This window comes from Coregonus lavaretus (assembly GCF_964263955.1).
Source record: "Coregonus lavaretus genome assembly, chromosome: 29".
Lineage (NCBI taxonomy): Eukaryota > Metazoa > Chordata > Actinopteri > Salmoniformes > Salmonidae > Coregonus > Coregonus lavaretus.
The window spans coordinates 23,111,109-23,138,955 of NC_140016.1; the positions used below are offsets into that span (position 1 = coordinate 23,111,109).

The window sequence follows — 27,847 nt, forward strand, 5'->3', positions numbered from 1 at the left end:
CGAGTCCTGTGACACTTGTGAGTCTCCGCTTTCCATAGTGGACATAATAGTTTGTGGGTCAAACCGTTCGAAAGCTACAGATGTTTTCGTGAGAAAACCAATTTTCGGGATGTCTCATGATTTGACAAACACCGCTCTAGCTCTGCCACCTTTCACAGCAGATGTGGAAGTACGACATTGGCGATTTGAGACGCATCCAATGCATAAAAACATTTGATAGGGATTTTTCAAATGATGTTACTTAGGGTGATGCAACGGTGTGTCTAGGGGGTTTGGGTGCGTAAATTGACCTCGTAAATTGGATGCAATGATAAACGTACAGGAAAACGCGCTTGACGTTTGACCGTTTCTCTTGTGTGTGAGAAAAGGGGGAGGTGATGAACGGTTCGAGAAGACACACATCCAGCGCTGAGCGCAAGCGAGATAGGGCTCTACTTCGCTCATCTCACACACGACCAGCTCACGCCATTCATTCTGCCCTCGCTTGCTCTGGCACACGCTGCATTCCTCCCGTATATTTTGGATAGCAAGCGGCGATGTTTTTCTGCAGAGCGGCCTGGCAAAGATGTGGGCCTTTGGCAAGGAAGTCAGCCCACCAGTTATCTAGAGATGGTGAGTATTACATGGGTTCAAAAGATGGAGAGATCTAATTACATTAGTACACGATACAAGATGGCAACTGTGTATCGCTGTTGGTTTTTCTTTCCTCGGTAGGATAGGCTACGGGCAGAGGAATATGCGTACATTTCAGAAGAGAACATTTTGTTCCCATGTGAAACAGTCGCATCCCAAATTTGAAAGATGGCACCGGTGTTACAGGACAAGGGAAGTGAAGGTCAATTGGAATGTTGGCCAATGATGGTCTGAATCTTTTAATTGTATTTATTTTGATCATTTTATTGGAGTCTTACATTGTTACATTTTAAAGGGAAAGTCCTGTTTTCTCCATGTTCAAGTGATCTCATGCTCAAAGTATCCTAACAATTTGGTGAAATTGAAAAGCAATTCGGTGTTACTATGCAGCGGTGGCCTACTGTGCCAATAAATCGTTGAAATCCTCTCCAATCATTAGATTATGGCAGCTTGTCACTTTGTGTTAACCGCGATTGCACTGCCTAGGTGTTCATATGATACATTTTAACCATAGTTACGAAACACGCACTTGAAAGGTTATTTATAAATTAATTGAAGCTCGTTACAAAACCTTTGGTTTTAAACACTCTTAATATGTGACCTTCATTATGTAAAAGGTGGCATAGAAATATGGTTCCTGCTTTTGCTCACGTGGTAGAGAACGTGTGACGGTGGTGTCAATGTATAGACTGTGGACAGAGGCGCGCGTTTCCCACCATACAGCTCCCTCCGCGGGAGCGCGCACCAACTTGCATTCTCTGAACAAAAAATGGTTGGCCTAATCATAGTGTTTCAAAGCCGGAGTCAGCATTCATATGAAATACTTCCCATAGGAATATATTCAATAGTTCAGGCAACCATATGCTGTACCTACACATATATTTAGGCTGACATAAGGTCAGCTTCTGAGAAGGTCATTTTTAATATTTGGAACTTTATTAAATTGTCAACCCACCCTGCTTTACCTTACACTATTTTCCTTCACATTTTAGTGGAATGTCCACACCCTTTGCTTACATGGCATTGCTGGTAATTTGCTGTAGCCCCTGCAGAACGTGGTTTAGCTGCTCTTGGACAAAGGCCCAATGGCTAAGCAACGATAGCAACATGACGTGCCTTGAGCTTTTGGCCCAGCGTTCTCCCCATTGACACACACACACACTCAAATGTGAGCTTGTCCGGTGTCCTGCTGTCAGACACCATTGGTGGCCTCTTAGGAGATTACGCAACAACACCGGCTTCTGCTTTGCGTCTGTACAGTATACAACCACAGACGGAACAATGAGCCAGATGTTTCACCGGAGTTATTGCACACGCGCGCTTCAGAGTTCCCTAACAGAAATACAGATAAATGCTAGAATGTGCCAATAGGATCTCTCTATCTCGTGCTTGGCTCTGCCCCACCTCCTTGCTTGATCTGCCCACTATGATCCATTTGCTCCCGTTGGAAACAACAGGCTGTGGTCTATCTTGGGTTAGTTATAAAAACATTTTTTTGATACAACTCTACATGCAAGAAGGGGCCTCTTCTCATGGCAGTGGGGCCCTCCCTGCCCACTCTCCTCCCTTGACCAGTACTTAGGCACACAGAACAGGTATCATAGTTTAATCTTATGACCCACGACCCCTCGTACTCTCTCAATCCCACGCCACTTTAACCCTGCGACTCCTGTGAGGGTTTAACAGATTAGCTGGTGTAAATAACACGGTGGTGGGGAGAGCCTTGGGGTAGGGCCACAGTGAATGGATTACAGGATGAGAACATTGAGGGTTAAAATCCCCCTGCAGTGACAATCCCTGTGTTGTTTTGAAAGGAGAAACTCAGGTACTACTGTAGTTAGAACACATTTATAAACAGCGACATTGTTCTTTCCTAATTATCAGGATCAAGAGGACATTTCTTCCAATGGGACTAGTTATGTCTAGAATAAAATTATCTTGCCTTTACCCCCATTAAATTATCAACTTTATTTTGACCTAATATAACTGGTCCCCCACTTTGCTCACTCATTGTGAAAGGCATGCAGGCTCACCTATTAGTTTGGACTGTGCTTGTTTACTGTACAAGTGAAACCGGACACTTGTGATTCATGGTAGTTTTCTCAACTGTAGCTACTTGACAGATTTATTTTCACTGTGGCAAAGCCGTAAGTCTGTTTTTGTGAAAGTCTGTCTGTACGGTAAATGTCTGTCTTTGTGAGTTTGCGTGTGTCTGATGTCTGTCTGTCTAGGGTCTGGATGTGCATGCTTGTTGTGTTGTAAGTGTGTGCGTACGATTGTGTCCGTCTTTGTGTGTTGTGCGTGTCTGGTTTTTGTGTGCCTGTCTGCAGTGAGGGCATGGCACTGACCTACAACAGCATTAGCAGGAAACTCTGACTCTGGTCCAAGTCTTGATGTAGTAAACAAAGTGCCTGGCTGCAGTGTTTTCCTGCTGATGTAATGGTACTCAGGCAAAACACAATCAAAGTGAAATAACTACAGTACTAGTCAAAAGTTTGGACACACCCACAATTCTACATTGTAGAATAATAGTGAAAACATAAAAACTATGAAATAACACATATGGAATCATGTAGTAACCAAAAAAGTGTTAAACAAATCAAAATATATTTTATATTTGAGATTCTTCAAATATTTACATTTGAGTCATTTAGCAGACGCTCTTATCCAGAGCGACTTACAGTTAGTGAGTGCATAGATTATTATTATTGGGAATCGTACCCACAACCCTGGCGTTGCAAACGCCATGCTCTACCAACTGAGCTACATCCCTGCCGGCCATTCCCTCCCCTACCCTGGACGAATTGTGCGCCGCCGCATGGGTCTCCCGGTCGCGGCCGGCTACGACAGAGCCTGGATTCGAACCACTGCGCCACTCGGGAGCCACCATTTGCCTTGATGACAGCTTTGCACACTCTTGACATTCTCTCAACCAGCTTCACCTGGAATGCTTTTCCAACAGTCTTGAAGGAGTTCCCACATATGCTGAGCACTTGTTGGCTGCTTTTCCTTCACTGCGGTCCGACTCATCCCAAACCATATCATTTGGGTTGAGGTCGGGGGATTGTGGAGGCCAGGTCATCTGATGCAGTACTCCATCACTCTCCTTCTTGGTAAAATAACCCTTACACAGCCTTGAGGTGTGTTGGGTCATTGTCCTGTTGAAAAACAAATGATAGTCCCACTAAGCCCAAACCAGATGGGATGGCGTATCGCTGCAGAATGCTGTGGTAGCCATGCTGGTTAAGTGTGCCTTGAATTCTGAACAAATCACAGACTGTGTCACCAGCAAAGCACACCCACACCATAACACCTCCTCCATGCTTTACGGTGGGAAATACACATGCAGAGATAATCCGTTCACCCACACCGCGTCTCACAAAGACACCCGGTTGGAACCAAAAATCTAAAATTTGGACTCCAGTCCAAAGGACAAATTTCCACCGGCCTAATGTCCATTGCTCATGTTTCTTGGCCCGAGCAAGTATCTTCTTCTTATTGGTGTCCTTTGAAGCAATTCGACCATGAAGGCCTGATTCACACAGTCTCCTCCGAACAGTTGATGTTGAGATGTCTGTTACTTGAACTCTGTGAAGCATTTATTTGGGCTGCAATATTTGAGGCTGGTAACTCTAATGAACTTATCCTCTCCAGCAGAGGTAACTCTGGGTCTTCCATGCCTGTGGCGGTCCTCATGAGAGCCAGTTTCATCATAGCGCTTGATGGTTTTTGCGACTGCACTTGAAGAAACTTTCAAAGTTCTTGAAATGTTCCGTAATGACTGACCTTCATGTCTTTAAAGTAATGATGGACTGTCGTTTCTCTTTGCTTATTTGAGCTGTTCTTGCCATATTATGGACTTGGTATTTTACCAAATAGGGTTATCTTCTGTATACCCCCCCTTCCTTGTCACAACACAACTGATTGGCTCAAACGCATTAAGAAGGAAAGAAATTCCACAAATTAACTTTTAGGAAGGCACACCTGTTAATTAAAATGCATTCCAGGTGACTACCTCATGAAGCTGGTTGAGAGAATACCAAGAGTGTGCAAAGCTGTCATCAAGGCAAAGGGTGGCTACTTTGAAGAATCTAAAATATAAGATATATTTTGATTTGTTTAACACTTTTTTGGTTACTACATGATTCCATATGTGTTATTTCATAGTTTTGATGTCTTCACTATTATTCTACAATGTAAAAATAAAGAAAAACCCTTGAATGAGTAGGTGTTCTAAATTTTTTGACTGGTAGTGTACATCAAATGACACAGCACCACCTTGTGCTGAGTATCATTAAAAAATATGCGTCAGTCTGGAGAGGGAGTAAAAAAAAAACGTGAATATTGATGGCGGGTCATTTGACCTGCTTTTGAATGTTACTATTGCACTGACCTAAGCAGATTACATTAGCTAGAATTTAACTAAACTTGTATTATTTTACTTTGTTTTAGTTTACAATTGCCTATTTAAAATGTTATTCCTTTTATTTCTGCCTAGTGTTACTCTGGTTGAAGGTCTACCAGAGGACCACTGAAGTCTATTTCAGTGGGAGGCAAATGAGCTCTGACAGGCACATTCCTGGACACCTAAACCCATTCCACCCAATCCAATAAACAGCCAGGGATTGTGCTTCAACAAAGCCTCTGTCCTCACGCTTCCCTCTTACTCTTTCTGAGGATTGTTTTGATGCATTAGGTCTATGTCAATCTAATGGGGAGTCGGGTTATAGGGCAGGATCAAGATCAAATGTCGAATGTCCTGTTACATCTACCATGTTTCCTTCTCACTGATGACCCCTCTGAAGGCTGGGTGAGTTGTGCTGTGACCTTTAGCTAACGGTTGACCTTTGTTTTTTGTAGTGTTGCCAAGGCGACAGATGTCGTCGGTCCCTGGTGGTACTGGTGATAACATCGTCTACGCGCTGCTGTGTGGCGGGGCCTTTGCTGGAGCCATCGCCTATGTGAGTCTACGCCAGACCATTTAGTTTGATCTGTTTGAGTTCAGATGACGTAGCTCAGAGATAAAATATAGACTGGCCTATTTCATAAACCTTTAGAACTCTAGAATGTGCTCTCTTTTATGTGACATGGCTAAAGTTGCCCTCAGAAGAATGTTATATTTCTCTGGTAGAGGTGAAGATATGACTATTTTGAGCGTTTCAAATGTTATTTGTGTTTCTTCCAACAGACATACAGCACTGTGACCACAGATCACGCCAGATTCAACGACCGTGTAGCAGATATCAATGCTCGTCCCAAGACCGAGTGGGCGCCCAAACCATGGCCCCCCAAGAGTAAGTTTCACCTCACCCACCATCTTACCTCACAACCTCACCCACCATCTTACCTCACAACCTCACCCACCATCTTACCTCACAACCTCACCCACCTTTTTACCTCACAATCTCACTCAACATCTTACAGCACAATCTCAATAAACCCATCATGTCATGACAGGTTGTTGGATAAGACAGGGTTTGGGTTTGGTCATGGCTGTAAGGACTGTGACACACTCACCGTAAATAACTATTAATTGTCCACTGTTGCAATGCCGTACACCATACACTACCCCCCCCCCCCTTTTCAGTTCAGTGGCCTAAGCCCTCTATTCATGAGTCATGGTTGGCAGTGTAGCTCTGACCTGTCTGTGTGCAAGAGAAAGAGGGATGTGATCCAAGCTAGGGATTGTGGGACAGGAGGCCTGGATAATCCTTGATTTATTTCACCATGTCCGAGGAATGTCGCTGAGGGACCACACGCTCATGCTCCTAAAGCCGTAGCATGGCTATTCAGTGTGTGTGTGTGTCCTATTTTCTCCTCTGGGAGAGCCTTCCTGTTGCAGTGGAAATCCTGCTGAGCTCATTAGAATAGACACACACACTTATAGTGTCCCTGTCATGGTGTGTTAATATCTCTGGAAATAACAAGCGGTCAGTAGTTTTGGCCAGACCACCAGGGACTCCTAGCCAAACAGGCCAGCCCCCCTCACGTTCTCTGGCTGAACAAAGTCATTGCTGTCCAGTGTCCAGGCAGCTGTCGGAGACCTGCATATTCCACTATCACTCCTTTTCTGTCTTTGCCAAAATCACTTCCTGCTAATAAAAACACTCTCCCGTCCAAGTCCATTCTATTTATACCTGCAGCTATTATGTCATCCAACAGTGGCCAGGGAGTTGGTTTATTGACACTGGGGGAGGAGCGTATGGTACTACTGGTGCTGTATAAACAGCTGAGATTAGATATATATAATTAGCTTTTATTTCCCACTTGTAATGGATGTTTATTTTGGCAGGCTTCACCATAATGATAAACTCCAACTACACAGATACCATCACACAAGCGCATGGCTATCTCGCCCATGAACCCTTATGCACGCTCATACATGTGTGAAAAGATAAAGAAGGCAACAGTAAACATGTCGTCCCCCACGAATGATGCATCTCTAGTCCATATACTCCATAGGCTATATTATACTGAACAAAAATATAAACGCAACAATTACAGTTCATGTAAGGAAATCAGCCAATTGAAATAAATAAATTAGGCCCTAATCTATGGATTTCACATGACTGGGCAGGGGCGCAGCCTGCGAGAGCATAGGCCCACCCACTGGGGAGCAAGGCCCAGCCAATCAGAATGAGTTATTCCACACAAAAGGGCTTTATTACAGACGGAAATACTCCTCAGTTTCATCAGCTGTCTGGGTGGCTGGTCTCAGACGATCCCGCAGGTGAAGAAGCCGGATGTGGAGGTCCTGGTCTGGCGTGGTTACACGTGGTCTGTGGTTGATAGGCCGGTTGGACGTACTGCCAAATTCTCTAAAACAACATTGGTAGAGAAATTAATATTACATTCTCTGACAACCGCTCTGGTTGACATTACTGCATTCAGCATGCCAATTGCACACTCCCTCAACTTGAGACATCTGTGGCATTGTGTTGTGTGACAAAGCTGCACATTTTAGAGTGGCATTTTATTGTCCCCAGCACAAGGGGCACCTGTGTAATGATCATGCTGTTTAATCAGCTTCTTGATATGCCACATGGATGGATTATCTTGGCAAAGTTGAAATGCTCACTAACAGGGATGTAAACATAAGCTTTTTGTCTGTATGGAACATTTCTGGGATCTTTTATTTCAGCTCATGAAACATGGGACCAACACTTTACATGTTGCGTTTAGATTTTTGTTCAGTATATAATCCATATAATACATACCCTGTAAATCTGTGACACTGTGATTCTCTGTCTGTTTCCAGGCAGGGATGAGGAAGAGGAGGGTGAGTTCCTATGTGTGGCTCTACTGGTTAATGTCTTTCATTTGTAATAACTCACAGCCTGTTAAATGACTCTCTTTCTGAATGACCAATGAAACTTTGTTTTAGACTGACTTGGCATGGATTTGATTATTCTCTCACTGATTGCCTTGAAATGTATGTTTCTCTATAGGTGCTCTCACACCTAGATCTTTCTCTAGATATATTCACAAAACTGCATTTCCAAGAATTCTGAGGACCAATGGTAGGGAAAAGGAGTGGATTCATGGGCTCTGAAATGGGTGGAGTCTTCATGTATTGCATTTCAATGATTGAGCCAAATGCTGTGAAATGCCATGATGATAATCTACAGTATAGTTATTAGTGACGTCCCCACTCATCGTAGGGTTCCTGAATCTTCATTGGTTAGTTACTGCAGAGCACCAATCACATCGATTCTTATGCCCACGCTCGGAGATCTCCCTGTTCTGGTTAATAACGAGTGCTTCCAACCTTCTGGCCTTAAATGCGTTCTCTTTACTCATAGTAGAACTGGCATAACTGTCTGAGATTACTAATTTATTTGAATTGACACCCGGATAAGGTGTCGGGTCTAGAACAGGTTCTGCTCTCTGATTTTCTGGACTTAGTTTTGGAAGTTTCACAACCCAATGCCTTGGCTTTCTGTCATTGGCAGAAAATATTGTTAGGGGACCCAAAGCATGTAGTTGGTGGAAAATCTACTGTTGATGGTCATATTTGGGAGGACCTGTTCAGAGATGGGTTTCCCTGTACACAATGTTTTGGTTTCTCTAGATGGTCAACTTAGCCTACTCTTGTTGATGAATTTGATATAGGCATTTTTAACGGAGTGATTCTGAAAGTAGAAAAAAAACTCAGCTTCTCCTTTCTGGCCCCACCCCACCCAGTTTCTCCTGTCTGACCCTAACCTGATCCTATTGGCTGAAATACCTGTTAATCAGAACAGGGGGCTCCCCTCCTTGACACTACTCCTTTCCTATTGTACGATCCACGTCAAAACATGTGCCCACCCTTCAACCCTGCTTCTCTCACTGTTAATCCCCCACTCCCAACCTCTCGTAAACCTGTACCTCTTTATTAAAGAGTCTTAATTCGCTACCAAACTCAATGTCCACACTGACGCCACCCCTCAAACGGAAACAGGTGACGTCATCTTAGTGCCCCCTTAAACCTAGAATGCTAATGCACTGTTGGCATTATCAGCGCATTGTACAAGCAGTCATTTTGATGAGATAAGCCCATAGGGAATTAATGATCATAATCTTTGATGTTGAACTAGAATTTTTGATAAAGGTGAAATTGTAATCTGATTTAAAGTTATTTTTTTATTAAAGGTTATCTTCCTCCCTTTTGCGCTAACACTCTCCTATTTTTACTCTTTGCAGTGTAAAACTAAATTGACTATACGTCAGGGACGTACTGGACTCTTTGGATGAATCTGAAAAGGGGGATATCTCCTACTTTCCTCCTTCTCCTGTATGACTGAACAAGTCCTGCTACGTCCCATACATTCAACTATTGTCTGTTTCCGAATGTTTCTCCTCTGGACACTTTATAGCTTCGTTCTATGTATTTCCCCATTTTTTATTTATTTGATGAACTCATGTTTTTGTGGCCTCTTCCAGGATGGAATAATGCTAATGGGTAAATGTGTAGAAAGACAGACTGCCTCAATTTAAAATTAAACGCGCACAAACCACCTGGCTTGTCTGTTATTGTTGGAATTTCCAGGTACTGGTAGCTTTGATTGGATGGTAAGATTCACCATCTTTATCCCATCACTCCTCAGTCCACCCTCTGACCTCTAACCTCTATCCCCTGACCCTGTATACATCCCCTATGTCACTTTAATCTCCCTTTGTCGATTTTATCCCTCTCTCCCCTCCCTTTCTTTTGGGTTTTGCATGTGGTGAATGCATGTGGTGAATTCTCTTCTGCAGTTATTTGTTTTGCTGGGGTTTTGCCCGTTCCAGGTGGAGTGTGGTAAGATCCGGAGGTGTGGTAAGATGAGTGGCATGGGCGTAGCGTGTGTGATGCAGTGTATGATTGTTTCAGTGTGTGGTTGTGCACACAGCAGCTAAATGATAAGTTATGAATGTAAATATGATTAAGATAAAAATATAGAAATAGTACTTTATCTGAATATTCTGTTATATTATAGGCTAGTGTTATGTAGGGGTGAGTAGTGTAATTCACATACCCTGCAAATACTCTTATTTTGTGTTGTAAAGCTTACTCAGGCAGTGTTGTGAAGGTGAGTTTCAAAGGCCGATGCCATCTTTACTGATTTATATATTCTTCTCTCGTTCTCTCTCTCTTTGTTTCAGGTGAGGAAGCAGCAGCCGAGGTAGGAGAGGAAGTAGAGGAGGCGGCCGAGGAGGGAGGAGAGGAGGAGGTGGCAGTAGCGGAGGGAGGAGAGGAGGAGGTGGCAGCAAAGGAGGGAGGAGAGGAGGAGGTGGCAGCAGAGGAAGCTGCACTTGAAGAGGCTGTAGCGGCGGAAAACGGAGCAGAACCCGCGGAAGAGGCCTCAGTCGAGGCAGAAGCAGCGGCCGAGGCAGTCTCTGAAGAACCTGCTGTGGAGGCAGCAGCAGTAGAGGTAGAGGCGGCACCAGCGGTAGCAGAAGCGGAGACTGTGGTGGAGGAGATGGCAGAGGCTGTTGCGGTGGCTGCTGAAGTCATCGCTGAGGTCGCAGAAGAGGTCATTGAGGTGGCAAATGAAGTGGAGGCGGCAGCGGAGGAAGTGGTCAAAGTGGCCGAGGCCGTGGAAGAGGCTGCTGAGGCTGTTGCCGCACATGCCGCCGCCGAGGAGGCAGTTGCCGTGGCCGAGCCAGAGGCGGAGATCAACGGTACGGGCCCAGAGGAGGAGGCTGATGTTGCTGCTGAGTAACACACACACACCACAGGGAGGCACACACTGTCCTTCACCACCAGCCCAACACACACACGCACTCCGATAGGCCAGCAGCAACAGGGAGGTTATGTGTACACTGTTCCTTACCCACACCATATAGTACCACTACAGAGTCTAACACTGATCTGACCTGGTGCTAAAACCACTAGAGCTTGACTACTCAGATGTGAAGGTTATTCTCTCGAAGAGGACACTTTATCCATTAGAGTTTACTTAGAGGGCAGAGGCGTAACTAATGATATGACTGATTGTAAGTGAAAGTGTGAAAAGCTAGAAGAATAGATTGCTCTGTTATTCCCCCCCCCCTTCACGCTAAAAGCTTGTGTAGTTCAAAATCTCTCCTGACTATGTACAGTATATTTGTTGTGTCCTGGAGATGGTAAAAGTGCTAAAAAATCAGAACAGCAGATGGTCACCGCTGTTAGACCTTTTTAGAAAGTGGCAGTGATGTCATCCATCTCTTGCACAGTTAAGGATGTAATGGTTGCAACCTCATATCACAGTAAGGATAGAAATACACATTAGTGCAAATCACTGTGCCCCCCCCCCCCCCACTCCCCCCATAGTGAAATGTGACCAAACACGTGCTTCTTTCCCCCTCCAAACTACCTTTATTCATCCCTTCTCTCGCTCCCTTCTTCCTCTCAAACACTGCCCACTCACCGTTCTGTTTACAAAGCTCCACTGACCTCACGTATCAATGACCTTTAACCTCTCCCCTGCCTTACCTCAGAGGCCCGACGCTGCATGCAAACACAAACAGGAAAACACCTCAAATGCGCCATTTGATTATGTTATTTTGTTTGTAATGTGTAAGCCCAGTCCACGGCCAACCAACCACTAATACTCAGGCTTTATTTGGGAGATATTACATTAACAACTGTACTTTTTTAAGCCTCTTAACTTATGCTTTTCTGCCAGATATCACTGAGTTGGTACATGCCGATGTAACGTTAAAGCTTTGTTTAACCCGCTGTACGTACATCTCATGCAGCCGTGTGATGGCTTCTGCTAGTAGAGACAACTCTGAAACCTGTGCAAGCTCTGTAACAAAACAAACTGTTGCCATGTGTTTTTATTCTTAACTGTAAAACTGGAACTTTGAAGGAATTACCTCATAACGTTAAAACGTGAGGAAATCAACAATGTGTTGCCATTCAGATTTGCTATTTTTTAAACTAGCTAACGCAGTGAGTAGTCGTGTAATTGATTAAGGGAATTAATCGAGCCTTACAATAAAATTATTTGCGAAACTGGAAAGATCCCGTCCGCGTGTTGAATTTGTCTGGGTTTGCTTGTGCTAATACGCTTGTAGGGCTTTCGGGTGAAGAAAACCAGTCTTTCCAAAACGGCAATGGATTCCATCACGAGTAAAAATGACAAGACAATCCACTTCTGATATAATATTATAGTTGTACCATGAAGAACCGATCACACTGACACTAGAGTTAATTCACCTCTGCACTGTTGCCCCATGAGTCAACAAATGATTTACTTTAGCCCAGGAGACAAATCAGAAAAGTTCCCTAGTTGTGAAAAAATGTCAAGACAAATGTTTGAAATCAAACCATTATCCCATTTGATGTGTGTTCCTTTGTGATATTTGGCAGGAAGGCATTTTATTTTATTTGAGCTGGCCTCTTTATAAAGAATGGTGGACAACATGCAAAAGTACCTTCTTCGCTGTATGTTCTGATTACTTATTTTGGAATGTCTTCTATTCACATTAGAAATGACTAATTCACACTTCTATTCTTACAAGGCATTTTGTGTTGCATACATGCACCGTATGGGGAATTTTAATGTACAGTTAACTGCTATTCCACACACTATTCCTTCATCACCTTTACTGCTTCCTGTACCCTCTTCCATTCAATGTTTTTCCTGTCACCGTGCCTTTTTTCTATGCCTGTCATCTGCACCCATGTCACTGCTACCCTGTATGTTGAAGTTCTCCACCTGTAGGCTCCATCCTAACCCTCTCAAAACCACCCATTTATTTTGCGGTCACTCAATGCTCTGGTGGGTACATTCAAGCCATAGCCTGCCAGTCTGCATTGGTCAAATGCATTTCTGCTTTGCATCATTCACCAAAATGTGCAACAATTGAGTTTTTAATGACGGGTCCAGCTGAACTTTTGGGGAGCAAGTGATGCATGCAATAGAGGTCAATGCACGGTGAAGGTACACCTGGGTCTGGACAATGTTGATGCAAACGCAACAAAAATGCAAGGATGACCGAAAAGTGGTCTCAACACATTCGGATTGCCTTTTTCTCTGAAGAAGCACTAGCTAACACCTATGTCTGTACAAGTCTTTACTTTTTCTAAGACTAATGTCACGTTTTTACATGGCAAGCTGCCTTGTTTGTCTTCTCAATGTGACCTCTGTCTGGCTACTGGCTACGTGTTGGTCTGTGCACTTGTTTGGATTCTCCCTAACCCACAGTGGGCTGATACAGTAAGGGTTCTGGTCAAACTGTTCTCCCTAACCCACAGTGGGCTGATACAGTAAGGGTTCTGGTCAAACTGTTCTCCCTAACCGACAGTGGGCTGATACAGTAAGGGTTCTGGTCAAACTGTTCTCCCTAACCCACAGTGGGCTGATACAGTAAGGGTTCTGGTCAAACTGTTCTCCCTAACCCACAGTGGGCTGATACAGTAAGGGTTCTGGTCAAACTGTTCTCCTTAACCCACAGTGGGCTGATACAGTAAGGGTTCTGGTCAAACTGTTCTCCCTAACCCACAGTGGGCTGATACAGTAAGGGTTCTGGTCAAACTGTTCTCCCTAACCCACAGTGTGCTGATACAGTAAGGGTTCTGGTCAAACTGTTCTCCTTAACCCACAGTGGGCTGATACAGTAAGGGTTCTGGTCAAACTGCACTATTTAAACAAGAATGCGTATTTCACCATCTCTTGGGGTTTGTACACAGAGTTCTACAATGTTCACGTTGGCATGTCTAACTGCCTCTATTTTCCTGGATATCCTTTCTCCTGTCACATTGGGCGCATATGTGCTATGTTGATTGAGTTGGAGAGAAATTGTGAGTCAGTCTTTTTGTAACATGAGTGTGAGTGATATTCGGGCGCTGGGTTCTGTCTTGCAGTGGCACCAGTCATTCTGGCAGCAGCCTCTGCTTTGGAGGTGACGACAGTCGCTGAAGTGGTTGTGCCTGTTGTAGAAGAAGTTGAGGAGGCGGCCCCAGTAGAGGCCCCTGCTGCAGTGGAGGAGTCCCAAGCTGCAGTGGAGGAGGCCCCACTTGAGCCTGCACCCGTAGAAGAGGCCCCAGCTGCAGTGGAGGAGGCTGCAGTGGAGGAGGCCCCAGCTACAATGGAGGAGGCCCCAGCTTCCCCAGCTACAGTGGAGGAGGCCCCAGCTACAGTGGAGGAGGCCCCAGCTTCCCCAGCTGCAGTGGAGGAGGCCCCATCTGCAGTGGAAGAGGCCCCAGCTGCCCCACTTGAGGCTGCACCCGTAGAAGAGGACCCAGCTGCAGTGGAGGAGGCCCCGGCTGCAGTGGAGGAGGCCCCGGCTGCAGTGGAGGAGGACCCGGCTGCAGTGGAGGAGGCCCCGGCTGCCCCACTTGAGGCTGCACCCGTAGAAGAGGACCCAGCTGCAGTGGAGGAGGCCCCGGCTGCAGTGGAGGAGGCCCCGGCTGCAGTGGAGGAGGCCCCGGCTGCAGTGGAGGAGGCCCCGGCTGCCCCACTTGAGTCTGCACCCATGGAAGAGGCTGCAGTGGAGGAGGCCCCAGCTGCCCCACTTGAGCCTGCACCAATCGAAGAGGCCCCAGCTGCAGCGGAAGAGGCCCCAGCTGCAGTGGAGGAGGCCCCAGCTGCCCCACTTGAGCCTGCACCAATCGAAGAGGCCCCAGCTGCAGTGGGAGAGGCCCCAGCTGCAGTGGGAGAGGCCCCAGCTGCAGTGGGAGAGGCCCCAGCTGCAGTGGAAGAGGCCCCAGCTGCAGTGGAAGAGGCTGCAGTGGAAGAGGCCCCAGCTGCAGTGGAAGAGGCCCCAGCTGCAGTGGAAGAGGCCCCAGCTGCAGTGGAAGAGGCCCCAGCTGCAGTGGAAGAGGCCCCAGTTGAGGTGGCGGCACCTGTGGATGCGCCCAAAAAGGAGTACATTGTAGTGGTGTTGGAGGGAGCAGCCAAGTCCGATAAGAGGCCCAAAGTCCTGGGGGTCGGCCCCATGACCGGCAGGATCATCCCAGCTCCAGATGATGACGAGGCCCCTGCTGCTGAGGTAACAGGTAATTTGACAACTAAAGCATGCAACTGATCAATAGAATGTCTGATTAGTTGGATGAGTAGATTAAAAATAGGACTAACACTGTCTATAAATGCACAGATGGTTATATATTTTGTTCAAATAGATCATTTTCAATAACAAAATCATGAATGATGATGCAACAGCCATGGCGGTAGTAGCGGGAGTTGTATCTCACATTTAGAAATCTAGATGAATAGAGTGCTGCCATTTCAGTGCTAGTCATGGTATTGTGATCTAATGTGATCTCACCACGTCTGTCTTCAGGGCAAGCGACGGCTGCTTAGGATGCAGATGCAGTAGAACCAACTGACAGGTACTGAGCTTTACTACAGTCACCTCCTGTAGTCACTTCTCTAAGAAAATAGGAAGCAAAATATTCCTTTGTGGGCGTAGTTTAATGGAGTCAAACCTAAACCTGTACGAGTTTTTTCTTGGTGAATAGATGCCTACTTATTTGTGTAACTTTTTTATGTCTCTGGTCTGTCATGTAATTTGTAAGTCGCTCTGGATAAGAGCGTCTGCTAAATGACGTAAATGTAAAATGTACCAGTCTTGGGACATTGTGTATTTATGTAAAATGTTTTTTCTTCTTTCTATTCATCACAGTAGCACTTGGAGCCCCTGGATGATATAGTTTCTCTACTCTGAGGGAGAAGAGGGGATGTGCCTTCCCCAACCCCCCTCTCATTGACCCCTCCACACACTTTGACCCCTGACCCTTGATATTTATCTGTAGTATAAAACTTGTCTCCCCGTCTTGGTCCAGGGAATTATCTGTGTATATATTCAGATAATGCTTGCTTTATGGAGAAAAAAAAAAGATTATCTGGTATATTTTTCTAGATGTACAACACCCCAAAAAATCCCCCCCCCAAAAAAGAAAGGTCCCTCTCGTCACACTGAGCGAGCAAAATTATTATAATCTGGGAATATTTGGCCATGGAAACATTCCTGGTTGACATCAGGAGAATGTAACTGTTTGCCAAAGTTACACAAGTTTGCCAAAATACCTTAGACTAACTATGGGACTGAAATAGTTATATATTAACTTACTTTTGTAGCTCTCCATTAGAAGCTCGCTGGAACTGAGCCTGGCAGAATTTGACCCAATGTGATTGGTTGACGGTATGACACATTGGCTAGCTAGCCTATACCCTACGTTTCATCGGGTTGGAATGCAATCAGTGTAAATTCTAATCAAATTAATGCGAAGTCTGAATTGAAACACGCAGGGGTGGAAAAACTACTACATTTTCATACTTCAGTAAAAGTAAAGATGCCTTAATAGAAAATGACTCAAGTAAAAGTGAAAGTCACCCAGTAAAATACAACTTGAGTAAAATTCTAAAATTAAAGGTTTTAAATATATTTAAGTATCAAATGTAATTGTTAAATAGACTTACGTATCAAAAGTTAAAGTATAAATCATTTCAAATTCCCTATTAAGCAAACCAGTCAGCACAATTGAAAAAAATATATATAAAAAAATACGGATAGCCAAGAGCACACTCCAACACCGACATCATTTACAAACAAAGCATTTGTGATTAGTGAGTCCGGCAGATCCGAGGTAGTAGGGATGACCAGGGATGTTCTCTTGATAAGTGCTCTGGTGAATTTGACCATTTTCCTGTCCTGCTAAGCATTCAAAATGTCAACGAGTACTTTTGGGTGTCAGGGAAAATGTATGGTGTAAAAAGTACATTATTTTCTTTAGGAATGTAGTGGAGTAAAAGTTTTCAAAAAATACAAAAAAATACTTGGAAATACAGGACAAATTTACATTTTTTTTAAAACTATGTCGGGACACCTGAAAAGTGGCTGAAATACGGGACTGTCCCGGGCTAAACGGGACATATGGTCACCCGAACACACAGGGTCAACCTACTAGACTACAATGTTCATTACAATTAACTCTGAACACCGGTAGGCCTACCCCTGTCAGCGAGGCAATGTTACACACATGAACACATACAGGCTTCAGATAAGCACATCTGATCGAATATCAACTTCAATAGGGTAAAATGACAATAGGCTACATCACCAATACTCAAATTATCATTATTTTCACCTTTAGGGGAGCTCCCCTGTAATTCACACTGTGGTCATGCCCTTGACTATCCTCCCCATGTCCTAGTTCACTTCACCTAAGAAACCTCACACTAGATTCACTCATGGTGTTTCCTGATTTATTGCCCTCCAATGAAATACCACACATCTGATGCTCCGCCACCAAAAGTGAACCACCAATTGCTTCAGGGCTGGGCAGGACAAGGCGTGGTTTTGGTGTGACCAGCATTCTTTAACTATCCTTAGGTCTTTCCTCTTTGAGACGATTCCAATGTGAACATCATAAGTATTTAACTCTCAAAGACATAGTGATCGGAGACGGCGTTTGTAAATCGCACTCTATTTCTGAGTCACTGGCTTGTTTTTGGGAGACGGGACACAGTAGGCTACCTCACTACCTCAGTATTCCTCCTCTTTTCCTCCAGCTGGTGATCCACAGACCTTTATTAATGCAGTCGGAGTGTTACAGTTGAACAAACCTTCTCAGTTGCAAGACAGACATGGGATTCATATTGGGAAATGAGCATGACGACGAGTCAGGTTTTTACATTCATTTTAAGCTAGACTCTGTAGCATATTTCATGATATCGCTATTCAGCAATATTTCATAAGGCAGACATTTCTGTCTCTACTTTCTCCCTCCCCCTCTGTTGTAGAGCCTTTCTCTGCTCCACACCATGGCTATAGAATACACAGCTGTTAGATAGACAATTCATTTAATGGTGACCCTCTCTATAGCTTATTGTTTGAGTGTATAGCATGTTTTCCGAGCCTGGTATAAACAGTCGAGTGTTGTTCTTGTTATCAAATGATAGTTGCATTTTTACTCAAGTCAGGCTTGTGTGGTTGCATAAGTTAATTCAGCGCTCGATGGCACAGTAATGTGTGTTGATATGGTTTTGTCTGCTTTTCAAATGTCATCTCTGACTTATTTGTTTGTTTTAGATTCATAAATACATGTTCAACTTTGTCAGAACCAGTTAAAATAATCTGTAGTCCAATACAAGGCTCTCACTGTACTCTACAGATTTGTTGTAGAACTAGTTCTCTTCTCACTTTCTATATCGGATTTTTTGCTATGTTAGGCATATTTCAAAAGGGACTGAGACCATTGATAAGTGAATGTAAGCTTATTCCTAATTAAGGAGTGGGATAATTCAATGTTTGCAGGCACGTTTTGTATGGGATATAGTGGCTTGTTCTGCCATGTGAGTGGATGGCTTGGCACTGCGCACTGGCCTAGCATGGGCCAGAAACTGACTGTGAAACATTGCTGTTTTTCTGAAATAAAGATGGAATCAAAAAGGAATATTTCAGTTGTCTGTTGCTTTACTTTTTGTGTGTGTCAACTACCATGTCTGCTATTGAAAACACAACATGGCACGAATTATGTCCTATATGAGCATCCACTACCTTTGTCATAGTAAACCCACTAACCTTGTCCCCAGGCTCAATTTGGTGGATTTGAATATAAACTCACAACCATAGGACTACAACACAATATTCAGACTGACGCTGAGGCTCATGTAGTTAAAATTATGACATACTCAGGCAGTCGTCCAGTAATCACAATGGATGTATTCATGCAGCCATTTCTATTTACAGAAGTGTGTATGAAAGGGCTTTATCGATCAATGACTTTTTGTAACGACTGGAGCTACAAGCCAGGGGCTCGTAGTGCGATGCTGTGACGTCATCGTGACCAATGTGTCATTCGCTATCCGGCTGCAGGAGGTTGGCCAGGCTCCCTTCGCTAAGAGACGGCGCGCAGGAAAGCAGTGAGATCGAAACATCCTGTAAAACAGGACTAACGTAAACAAATGAAACATACAGCATTTTAGTATTGTTTGTAGGTGAAAATCCACATAATCAAGATTTTGCTATAGCTAGCTTGCAAACACTTCCTGAGATCTGAGCGTATTCAAATTGTGGAGCGCGTCGACGTCGGCCTGGTCAACTTGGATAGCTAGCAATTAGTTTACACAGCTAGCTAGGCCTAACTTGAAGCTATCCACCGCAGGAAAAGCAACATCAGAAGGTAAGGAAAGTTATTTTGCGAGATTTTACACAATGCCATTGTTTGATTTGTGGTGTTTATCGGGCAAGGATGGCCATATGATAGCCAACTTTAGCGTTGCTAGCTAACAAGCCATCTAGTTAGCTATTTTAGAATGTTAGCCGCTAACTAGCTAGCTAACGTTATATAACTTGCTTCTATTTGTTTACATTTCATCTCTCTTTATAACACACACAACTTAGAAAACACGCCTAACGATATATACCAGTCAATGTACAGTTAGATAACGTTACTGGCTAGATAACTAGAGCTAACGCGTTAGTTACAGTACAGGCCGGAAACTGCTCAAACGATGTAAACATTGGGGCACGCTTGTGAACGTGAAGTCCGAACCAGCAACTATCGCATTCTACAGTGTGCAGAGTTTGCTCCGTACTATTCCTGAAAAAGGTTTTCAAATGATACATTTAGCTATTATTATGTTGGCTAAATTGACGTTTGTGTTAGTTTTGTTTCTTACTTAGCTGTAATGAAGATACTAGTACTTACTTTAGGGCCCCATACAGAACTGTTCCAAGTCTGTGTGATGGGGAAGAGGATGGCTCAGGTTCCCTTCCTGAAACAGTTTTATTCCCATAGGAATGAGTGATGACCTCTGTTGTGGTGGCAGATGGTGGAGGGAATATGGTGGAGTACGTCACTGTCATGGAAGAGACTGAGCAGGTAAGAGAGTATCACCTGGCACCAGTGGTGTAGTGGTGCCTGGAGAAGTGAGTGTACTCTAATTTCGCCCAATATTCCCCAAAAGGCCCGCCCGGTGAAGGAAAGGCGCCCTGTGTGGAAAAATTATATGACAAACAGTGACACACACTCTGAATGACCAAATTGGTCTTCACAGTCAAGCCAACCAAAGCTGTACTGTGCAAGTAGGCTAATAATAGGCCTACTATTGAAATAGACCAATGAGGCTGTCAACTGAATCAGAAATTCACAGGTTAAAGTTTTTCTCTCAATTTTTTTCAGGTTTTCTCTCTCACACTAATAGAAAAACAACAAAATTGGATGTTCCAAGCCCACAACAATGCTTAAACCACATCAGGAGAGTACTTTTGAGGTCTGGGAAAAATCTAAGAAATTTAGATTTGAGTGTAGTTACCCTTAAATTCAACTGCACAGTCCTCTGGGTGGTCTTCTGTAGCTCAATTGGTAGAGCATGGTGCTTCAAATCAAATTTTATTGGTCACATGCGCCGAATACAACAGGTGCAGACATTACAGTGAATGAACAGGTTGAGAGCTTCAAGTTCCTTGGTGTCCACATCACCAACGAACTATCATGGTCCAAACACACCAAGACAGTCGTGAAGAGGGCACGACAAAGCCTATTCCCCCTCAGGAGACTAAAAAGATTTGGCATGGGTCCTCAGATCCTCAAAAAATTATACAGCTGCACCATCGAGAGCATCCTGAATGGTTGCATCACCGCCTGGTATGGCAACTGCTTGGCCTCTGACCGCAAGGCACTACAGAGGGTAGTGCGTACGGCCCAGTACATCACTGGGGCAAAGCTCCCTGCCATCCAGGACCTCTATACCAGGCGGTGTCAGAGGAAGGCCCTCAAAATTGTCAAAGACTCCAGCCACCCTAGTCATAGACTGTTCTCTCTGCTACCGCACGGCAAGCGGTACCGGAGTGCCAAGTCTAGGTCCAAAAGACTTCTCAACAGCTTCTACCCCCAAGCCATAAGACTCCTGAACAGCTAATCATGGCTACCCGGACTATTTGCACTGCCCCCCCACCCCATCCTTTTTACGCTGCTGCTACTCTGTTAAGTATTTATGCATAGTCACTTTAACTCTACCCACATGTACATATTACCTCAACTACCTCAACTAGCCGGTGCCCCCGCACATTGACTATGCAACGGTACCCCCCTGTATATATAGCCTCCCTACTGTCACTTTATTTTACTGTATATATAGCCTCCCTACTGTCACTTTATTTTACTTCTGCTCTTTTTTTTCTCAACACTTTTTTGTTGTTGTTTTATTCTTACTTTTTTGTATAAAATAAATGCACTGTTGGTTAAGGGCTGTAAGTAAGCATTTCACTGTAATGTCTGCACCTGTTGTATTCGGCGCATGTGACCAATAAAATTTGATTTGATTTGATTTGAAATGCTTACTTACAGCCCTTAACCAACAGTGCATTTATTTTAAACAAAAAAAGTGTTGAGAAAAAAAAGAGCAGAAGTAAAATAAAGTGACAGTAGGGAGGCTATATATACAGGGGGGTACCGTTGCAGAGTCAATGTGCGGGGGCACCGGCTAGTTGAGGTAGTTGAGGTAATATGTACATGTGGGTAGAGTTAAAGTGACTATGCATAAATACTTAACAGAGTAGCAGCAGCGTAAAAAGGATGGGGTGGGGGGGCAGTGCAAATAGTCCGGGTAGCCATGATTAGCTGTTCAGGAGTCTTATGGCTTGGGGGTAGAAGCTGTTGAGAAGTCTTTTGGACCTAGACTTGGCACTCCGGTACCGCTTGCCGTGCGGTAGCAGAGAGAACAGTCTATGACTAGGGTGGCTGGAGTCTTTGACAATTTTGAGGGCCTTCCTCTGACACCGCCTGGTATAGAGGTCCTGGATGGCAGGAAGCTTTGCCCCAGTGATGTACCGGGCCGTACGCACTACCCTCTGTAGTGCCTTGCGGTCGGAGGCCAAGCAGTTGCCATACCAGGCGGTGATGCAACCAGTCAGGATGGTCTCGATGGTGCAGCTGTAGAATTTTTTGAGGATCTGAGGACCCATGCCAAATCGTTTTAGTCTCCTGAGGGGGAATAGGCTTTGTCGTGCCCTCTTCACGACTGTCTTGGTGTGTTTGGACCATGATAGTTCGTTGGTGATGTGGACACCAAGGAACTTGAAGCTCTCAACCTGTTCCACTACCGCCCGTCGATTAGAATGGGGGCGTGCTCAGTCCTCTTTTTTTTCCTGTAGTCCACAATCATCTCCTTTGTCTTGGTCACGTTGAGGGAGAGGTTGTTGTCCTGGCACCACACGGCCAGATCTTGTAACACCAGGGTAGTGGGTTCGATCCCCGGGACCACCCATACGTAAAAATGTATGCACACATGACTGTAAGTCGCTTTGGATAAAAGCGTCTGCTAAATGGCATATTATTATTACCTAGCACTGTTGTTTGGTTAGCTGTGTTTCTGTAGCGCACATGAGATGGAGTTTGCAAAACTAATAGCCACTGGATTGATGCAAATAATCATGATATCATTCTGCGAGGTAGGCACAGGCTACTTTGTAGCTTGTTAATATTTAATTAAGAAGGTTTTTGGGAAAGCCTTTCCATCTACCAGAAGACGGTTAGGCCTATCATTAGCATTTATATACTTTTCCTGTTCCTTAATTGTTTGAAACCAGCACATTTTACTTCATATTATGCGGCATGTCTTACCTTGCTTAGGCATGTCTAACCTATAGCCAAAATCTCACCATAGAAATGTGGAGGCAAATATTTTATAAAGACTTCCTCATATGCACTCTCCTGTTCTATTGGCTTTCAAATCAACTTTCTTTCATTGTTTAGCAGCGAAAGGCATTATGCTATTCATAATAGCAACCCGTGATATTTGTTGCATCTTTAGATCTCCCCTCTTTCTAAATTTCTAGCTGATATTTCCGTCTCTGTCCATGAAACCGCTCGCATGTGCGGTGAGCATTTTTAGAACAGTGTTTTCCCACAAATTGCATTTAGGATCTTTTTTTGCACATAGGCCTACCGCCATGTGCACATTTAATAGTTGATCAACATTTTAAGCTAAACATTCTGATTGGTTCAATCATCCTTACTAATTGATACAGCGTATACCTCCACTACACTACTTTGATACTCATCGTGGGGATGAAGACGTGAGTATACACAATGCCCACTGAAAAATAAGTGGGTATACGACATATACCCTCCACTACACCACTGCCTTACCCTAACCTTCCCCATACAAAATGTCAAAGGTATTTCACTTGCTATACCAGCGCAACACAGAAGCCTATTCTAATTGTAAAGCACCAGGGCCACAGCTGATCTTATCAACATGAACAATATTGGGAAGTGAAACAATAAATAACAACTTGTTTGTCTGGTGACCATGGCATTTCCGTCCTGCAGTTTTGTGGAGTAAATGATTCAACAATGTTCAAACATACACACAATGGACGTTTCAGCTTGCGCCTCCCTCAATGTGTGTCTCTGTCCTGTCTCCAGAGTGAGGAGGGGGAGGTGGTGCAGGAGATAGTGGAGACGGTAATAGGGGAGGATGGGGAGGAGTATCCTGCTGTGGTTGTGGAGGAGGTGCCCAGTGCCCAGGTGGAGCAGTGCTACGCTGCCCAGGTGCTGGTCTACGACGACGGGACCTACCTGATGCAGGACGTGGGAGACGAGCAGGAGGTGGTCACAGAGGTGGTAGAGACAGGTGAGAGGGCTGCAGGGAGAGAGGGAGGGGGTACAGGGTTGGACAGTGACGTATTTCTGCAGTGAGAGGTTGGAGGGTTTGGGTAGTGTCGATAGAGAGAGAGATGTGCAAGGATTGGATGCTTAGTAATCGCTTTAGAGGGAGGCAAGAGGAGTGTGGGTGTTAGACTTTTCAACATATCATACCAACTTAGCTCCTTAAGAGTTGACATTGCCACTGAGAGTAGTAGTGGGACAGTATTGTTTCCTTCCAGGACCATCTCAAGAAGGACATCTGGTGGTGTATGAGCTGAGCCCATTGGAAGAGTGACAGAAGCCATTGAGGCTTGAGGGAGGGGACAGTTTTATTGGTTGTTGACCAATGACCACCCTAAAGATATAACTACTTCTGTAGGCAGTTGTTGCTATGCACAACCAAACATGGAATGGGAGGAGGGTCCTAAAGGGAAAAAGTGTAGTGAATGAGTGTGATAAAGAGTGTCTCCAACAAGGATAAAGGCTACAGTTTACTACCCTTTTCTCAAAAGTACAGGTTTACTCTGCCTCACCCCTACTTTTTACTGAAAGGCAACAGCTGTCTTGCCCAGCTAACTACTTCCAAGGGGGATTGGTGTCTGCGGTTATAGGACCCCAGCCATAGGGAGATATGGTTATATAATCATTGAAACAAACTAGTTGAATGAACATTAAATTGACTTGAAATGTAGAATGGATTTTCACTTCTCTAACCTCTCTCCTTCCTCCTCTTCCCTCATCTCTCCTGTGTTGTCGTAGTAGAGGTGTCATCACACGGGGGCATGGTGTGCTTTGATAAGACCTTTGAGGCGGCCGAGGCCCTTCTTCACATGGACTCCCCCAGCAGTTTCCATGGAGACCGCAACAACACAGGTAACCATTCAACCCCTCCCCCACTGGCCTTGCTGGGGATTAGGCATTATAAGTGGGTAGGCCATGATGCCGACTGAATTTGTGTGTGTAACCTGTGTCAGTTCATTCTACCACTACGTTTGTTTTATTACCATTTGCCAGTCTGAGTTGAATCATCACTGCTCTGTGGTTATAATAATGAGAACTATTGTCTCTCTGTGTGTGTCTCAGTGGAGGACGTGATGATGGAGACTGTGGTGGAGGTGTCTACAGAGTGTGAGCCCATAGAGGAGGACAGCTTCCCTATTCCCCCTGACTATGAGCCTCCCTCTGCCAAGAAGAAGAAAGGTCTGCCTCCGACACAACCAAATGCTTTCGTACTATCTGTCTCTGTGTTGGTCACCGTTTCCAACCCAGTATTAAAAGTTAAGTTGTATATTATATAAAGTGTGCTAAGTTGTTTGGTCGGTTTCCTTGCAGGGGGAAGGAAGTCGAAGACACAACAGCCTCAGCCTGACACCAACTGCACCATTGACCTGGGGATCAGGAAGAGACCCAGAGAGGGAAAAGGTACCCCACACAGCAGGGGCTAGGGTTTGTCAAGCCCGTGAAGGGATGCTTCTCTACGTAGAGCAACTCAAGCTAGCAACTCACACTCAAGCTAGCAACTCACACAGGCTGATTCAGTAATCCTCTGTATGAATGATGTTGGTCTTCTCTCTCCCGCTGTCCTCCAGGGAGCACCACCTACCTATGGGAGTTCCTGTTGGATCTCCTCCAGGACAAGAACACCTGTCCCAGGTACATCAAGTGGATGCAGCGGGACAAGGGCATCTTCAAACTGGTGGACTCCAAGGCGGTGTCCAAACTATGGGGCAAACACAAGAACAAACCTGACATGAACTACGAGACCATGGGCAGGGCACTCAGGTAACCACGGGATTCTATTCTATTTGATAGCCATTTCCTCACTATAGTTAGTGAGTAAGGCTGACTGTTGTCGACCCAACATATCTTTACTACTTTTATGCTAAGGAATGACTAATGACATTCTAGATTTGGGCTAGAATGTCTGTTTTAAAATGCATGCATTTAACCCTTTTAAAGTCCCCTTTTCAAAATACATGCTAGGGTGTGACACTTGTGTTAAATGACATCTTGGGTGTTAAATGACATCTTGGGTTGTATTTCTGCAAGTATTCTGAGTGTAAGTGCAGTCGTCTTACTGGTATGGTTGTCCCTGTCCAGGTATTACTACCAGCGGGGGATCTTAGCCAAGGTGGAGGGTCAGAGACTGGCCTACCAGTTTAAAGACATGCCCAAGAACATCAGGGTGATCGACGATGACGGGGAGGAGGAGGAGGAGGGGGAACCCTCTGAGCACCACCTTGCGGTCCAGACCCTGACCCTTGACCCTGCCACCTCCACCCAGACACAGCAGAGCTACGTCACCGTCATCCCCACCGCGTCCGGCAACAGGTGAGGCATGATTAGTCATGAAATAATTCAAGTGCTATTTATAAATAATGTAGTGTTAGGGGCAGAGATGCTCTCTCTGTCTACATCTTCATACAAATGCACAGTGAACTCATTTGGAAGGTTCATGAATAAATCTGTTTTTGTTTCTGTTTGATGTACAGGACCATGCGTTTGGCCATGCCCATGGTCATGACGACGACGCTGGGTCAGATGACCCTCAACCCTTCCACCGTCTTCACCACCCAGGCCCCCATCACCCTGGGCAACGCCCACGCCGGCGGGCCCAAGCTGGTGATCCAGACCTTACCCACCATGATGCCCGCCGGGGCCAAGAGCGGAGAGAAGATCACCATCATCACCATCCCGGCGGCCCAGCTAGCTCAGCTAACGCAGGGCAACCTCTCAGCCCAGCTCTCAGGCCAGCTAGCTCAGCTCATACAGGCCAAACCTGTCACCCAGCTCATACAGGCCAAACCAGTCACCCAGCTCATACAGGCCAAACCAGTCACCCAGCTCATACAGGCCAAACCAGTCACCCAGCTAGTGCAGGCCAAACCAGTCACCCAGCTAGTGCAGGCCAAACCAGTCACCCAGCTAGTGCAGGCCGAACCAGTCACCCAGCTAGTGCAGGCTAAACCCGCCACGCTCCAGATAACGCAGAAACCAGCCCCTCCGCTCATACTTGCAAAGCCTGTGACGCAGCCCCCCACCCAGCAGCCACCTGTGGCCTCCCCTGTAGGTAAACCCCAGCCCCCTCCCTCCACCAGCATCACCACCCCTGTACCAACCCCCACTACACCCCCTGTAAAAGAGGCCATCTCACCCCCCACAGCCCTCCCAGACTCCACCCCGTCCCCCCCTTCAGCGAGCACGGAGCCCTCCCAGTCCAGCCCGAAGGACCCCTCTGCCTCGGAGTCGGCACAGAACCCAGTGGCCCCTGAATCTTGAGAACTTTAGTCCCAGGGGCCCGAGGGCTACTGACTCCATATTGGCACTGTTTGAAGTGGAGTCTTCCCTTCCCATCCTTCTCTTACTGGGCAGTGGAGCTGTTGGACCATACAGAGTAGGAGAGCTCTGAACTGGACCTCAGCTATGGAGCGCCTAGTTACCAGGAAGCTAGTCTTCAAACTGGAGCTGCAGTGCCCTCCGTCCCTCCACATCAGAAAACCAGGAAGAGACACGAGAGAGGAAATGGGACTTTGTATGCATACTCTTTAGAAGCTTGTTGGAACTCAAACGACGGGCAAGCCTTAGATTGTACATCGAAAATCATTTTTTAAAATCAGAAACATAATATAAAGGAAGCCTGGTAAAGGTCTTTGTGTAAAACCTTTTTGATACTCTGCAGCAGGTTACGTATGATGTATTCTAAGTTCGATGCAACTGCAGTTATTTTGTCTCATCGTTGGAATCTTTGCTTTGGGTTTTCATCTGACTTCCCAGTCTGTATGGCTTTCACACAGTAGTCCCCCACAGCACTGTCCCTACACTCAATGTTCTTTTGTGTTTTTTTTTTTTTACTGTTCAGGAATGGGAGCGAAAGGATGTTTGTGTCAAGAAAAGACGGATCTAGATAGTATATTACACATTTATGCTATTTTCTTGTACTCTGTATTGATGTAGATTTTACTGAAATATGTATTATAAAAAAAAACTAACATGAATCGAAACATCTCGTCTCAGTCAATGCTTGTTGGAACTGAATCACTTTCAAATAGAGTTACAAATATAAAACTCAGTTGGATTTAGTTGGTCTTGTATACTGTACTCATTTTTTGAAGCTGAGGTTCTTTGTTGCCATCAGTCCTGTATGGCTGCAAGGCATGGACCCTG

The 27,847-nt window shown here is 45.1% G+C and overlaps 2 protein-coding genes across 5 annotated transcripts; both read left to right on the forward strand.

The window, feature by feature from the left end:
- Window positions 1–371: 371 nt before the first annotated feature.
- On the forward strand, window positions 372–16,843 carry LOC311104888 (uncharacterized protein). Its single transcript, XM_084146854.1, has 8 exons — window positions 372–612; window positions 5,494–5,594; window positions 5,822–5,927; window positions 7,892–7,912; window positions 10,258–10,776; window positions 13,949–15,082; window positions 15,367–15,415; window positions 15,709–16,843. The coding sequence occupies exons 1-7, from the start codon at window positions 537–539 to the stop codon at window positions 15,384–15,386; spliced, it is 1,977 nt and encodes a 658-aa protein (XP_084002980.1). The 5' UTR covers window positions 372–536; the 3' UTR covers window positions 15,387–15,415; window positions 15,709–16,843.
- Window positions 16,844–18,915: 2,072 nt separating this feature from the next.
- Window positions 18,916–27,684, forward strand: LOC311105304 (ETS-related transcription factor Elf-2-like). Of its 4 annotated transcripts, none has more exons than XM_084147404.1 (10): window positions 18,916–19,210; window positions 19,829–19,912; window positions 23,062–23,109; window positions 23,462–23,669; window positions 24,443–24,556; window positions 24,767–24,883; window positions 25,016–25,105; window positions 25,273–25,465; window positions 25,784–26,014; window positions 26,176–27,684. In XM_084147404.1, exons 2-10 carry the CDS (start codon window positions 19,838–19,840, stop codon window positions 26,960–26,962), a joined length of 1,863 nt encoding a protein of 620 aa, XP_084003530.1. In that variant the 5' UTR covers window positions 18,916–19,210; window positions 19,829–19,837; the 3' UTR covers window positions 26,963–27,684. The 4 variants fall into 4 exon arrangements, with proteins under 4 accessions (XP_084003530.1, XP_084003531.1, XP_084003532.1 ...); XM_084147405.1 differs by having other exon boundaries at window positions 24,446–24,556; XM_084147406.1 differs by lacking the exon at window positions 23,062–23,109.
- Window positions 27,685–27,847: the final 163 nt, after the last annotated feature.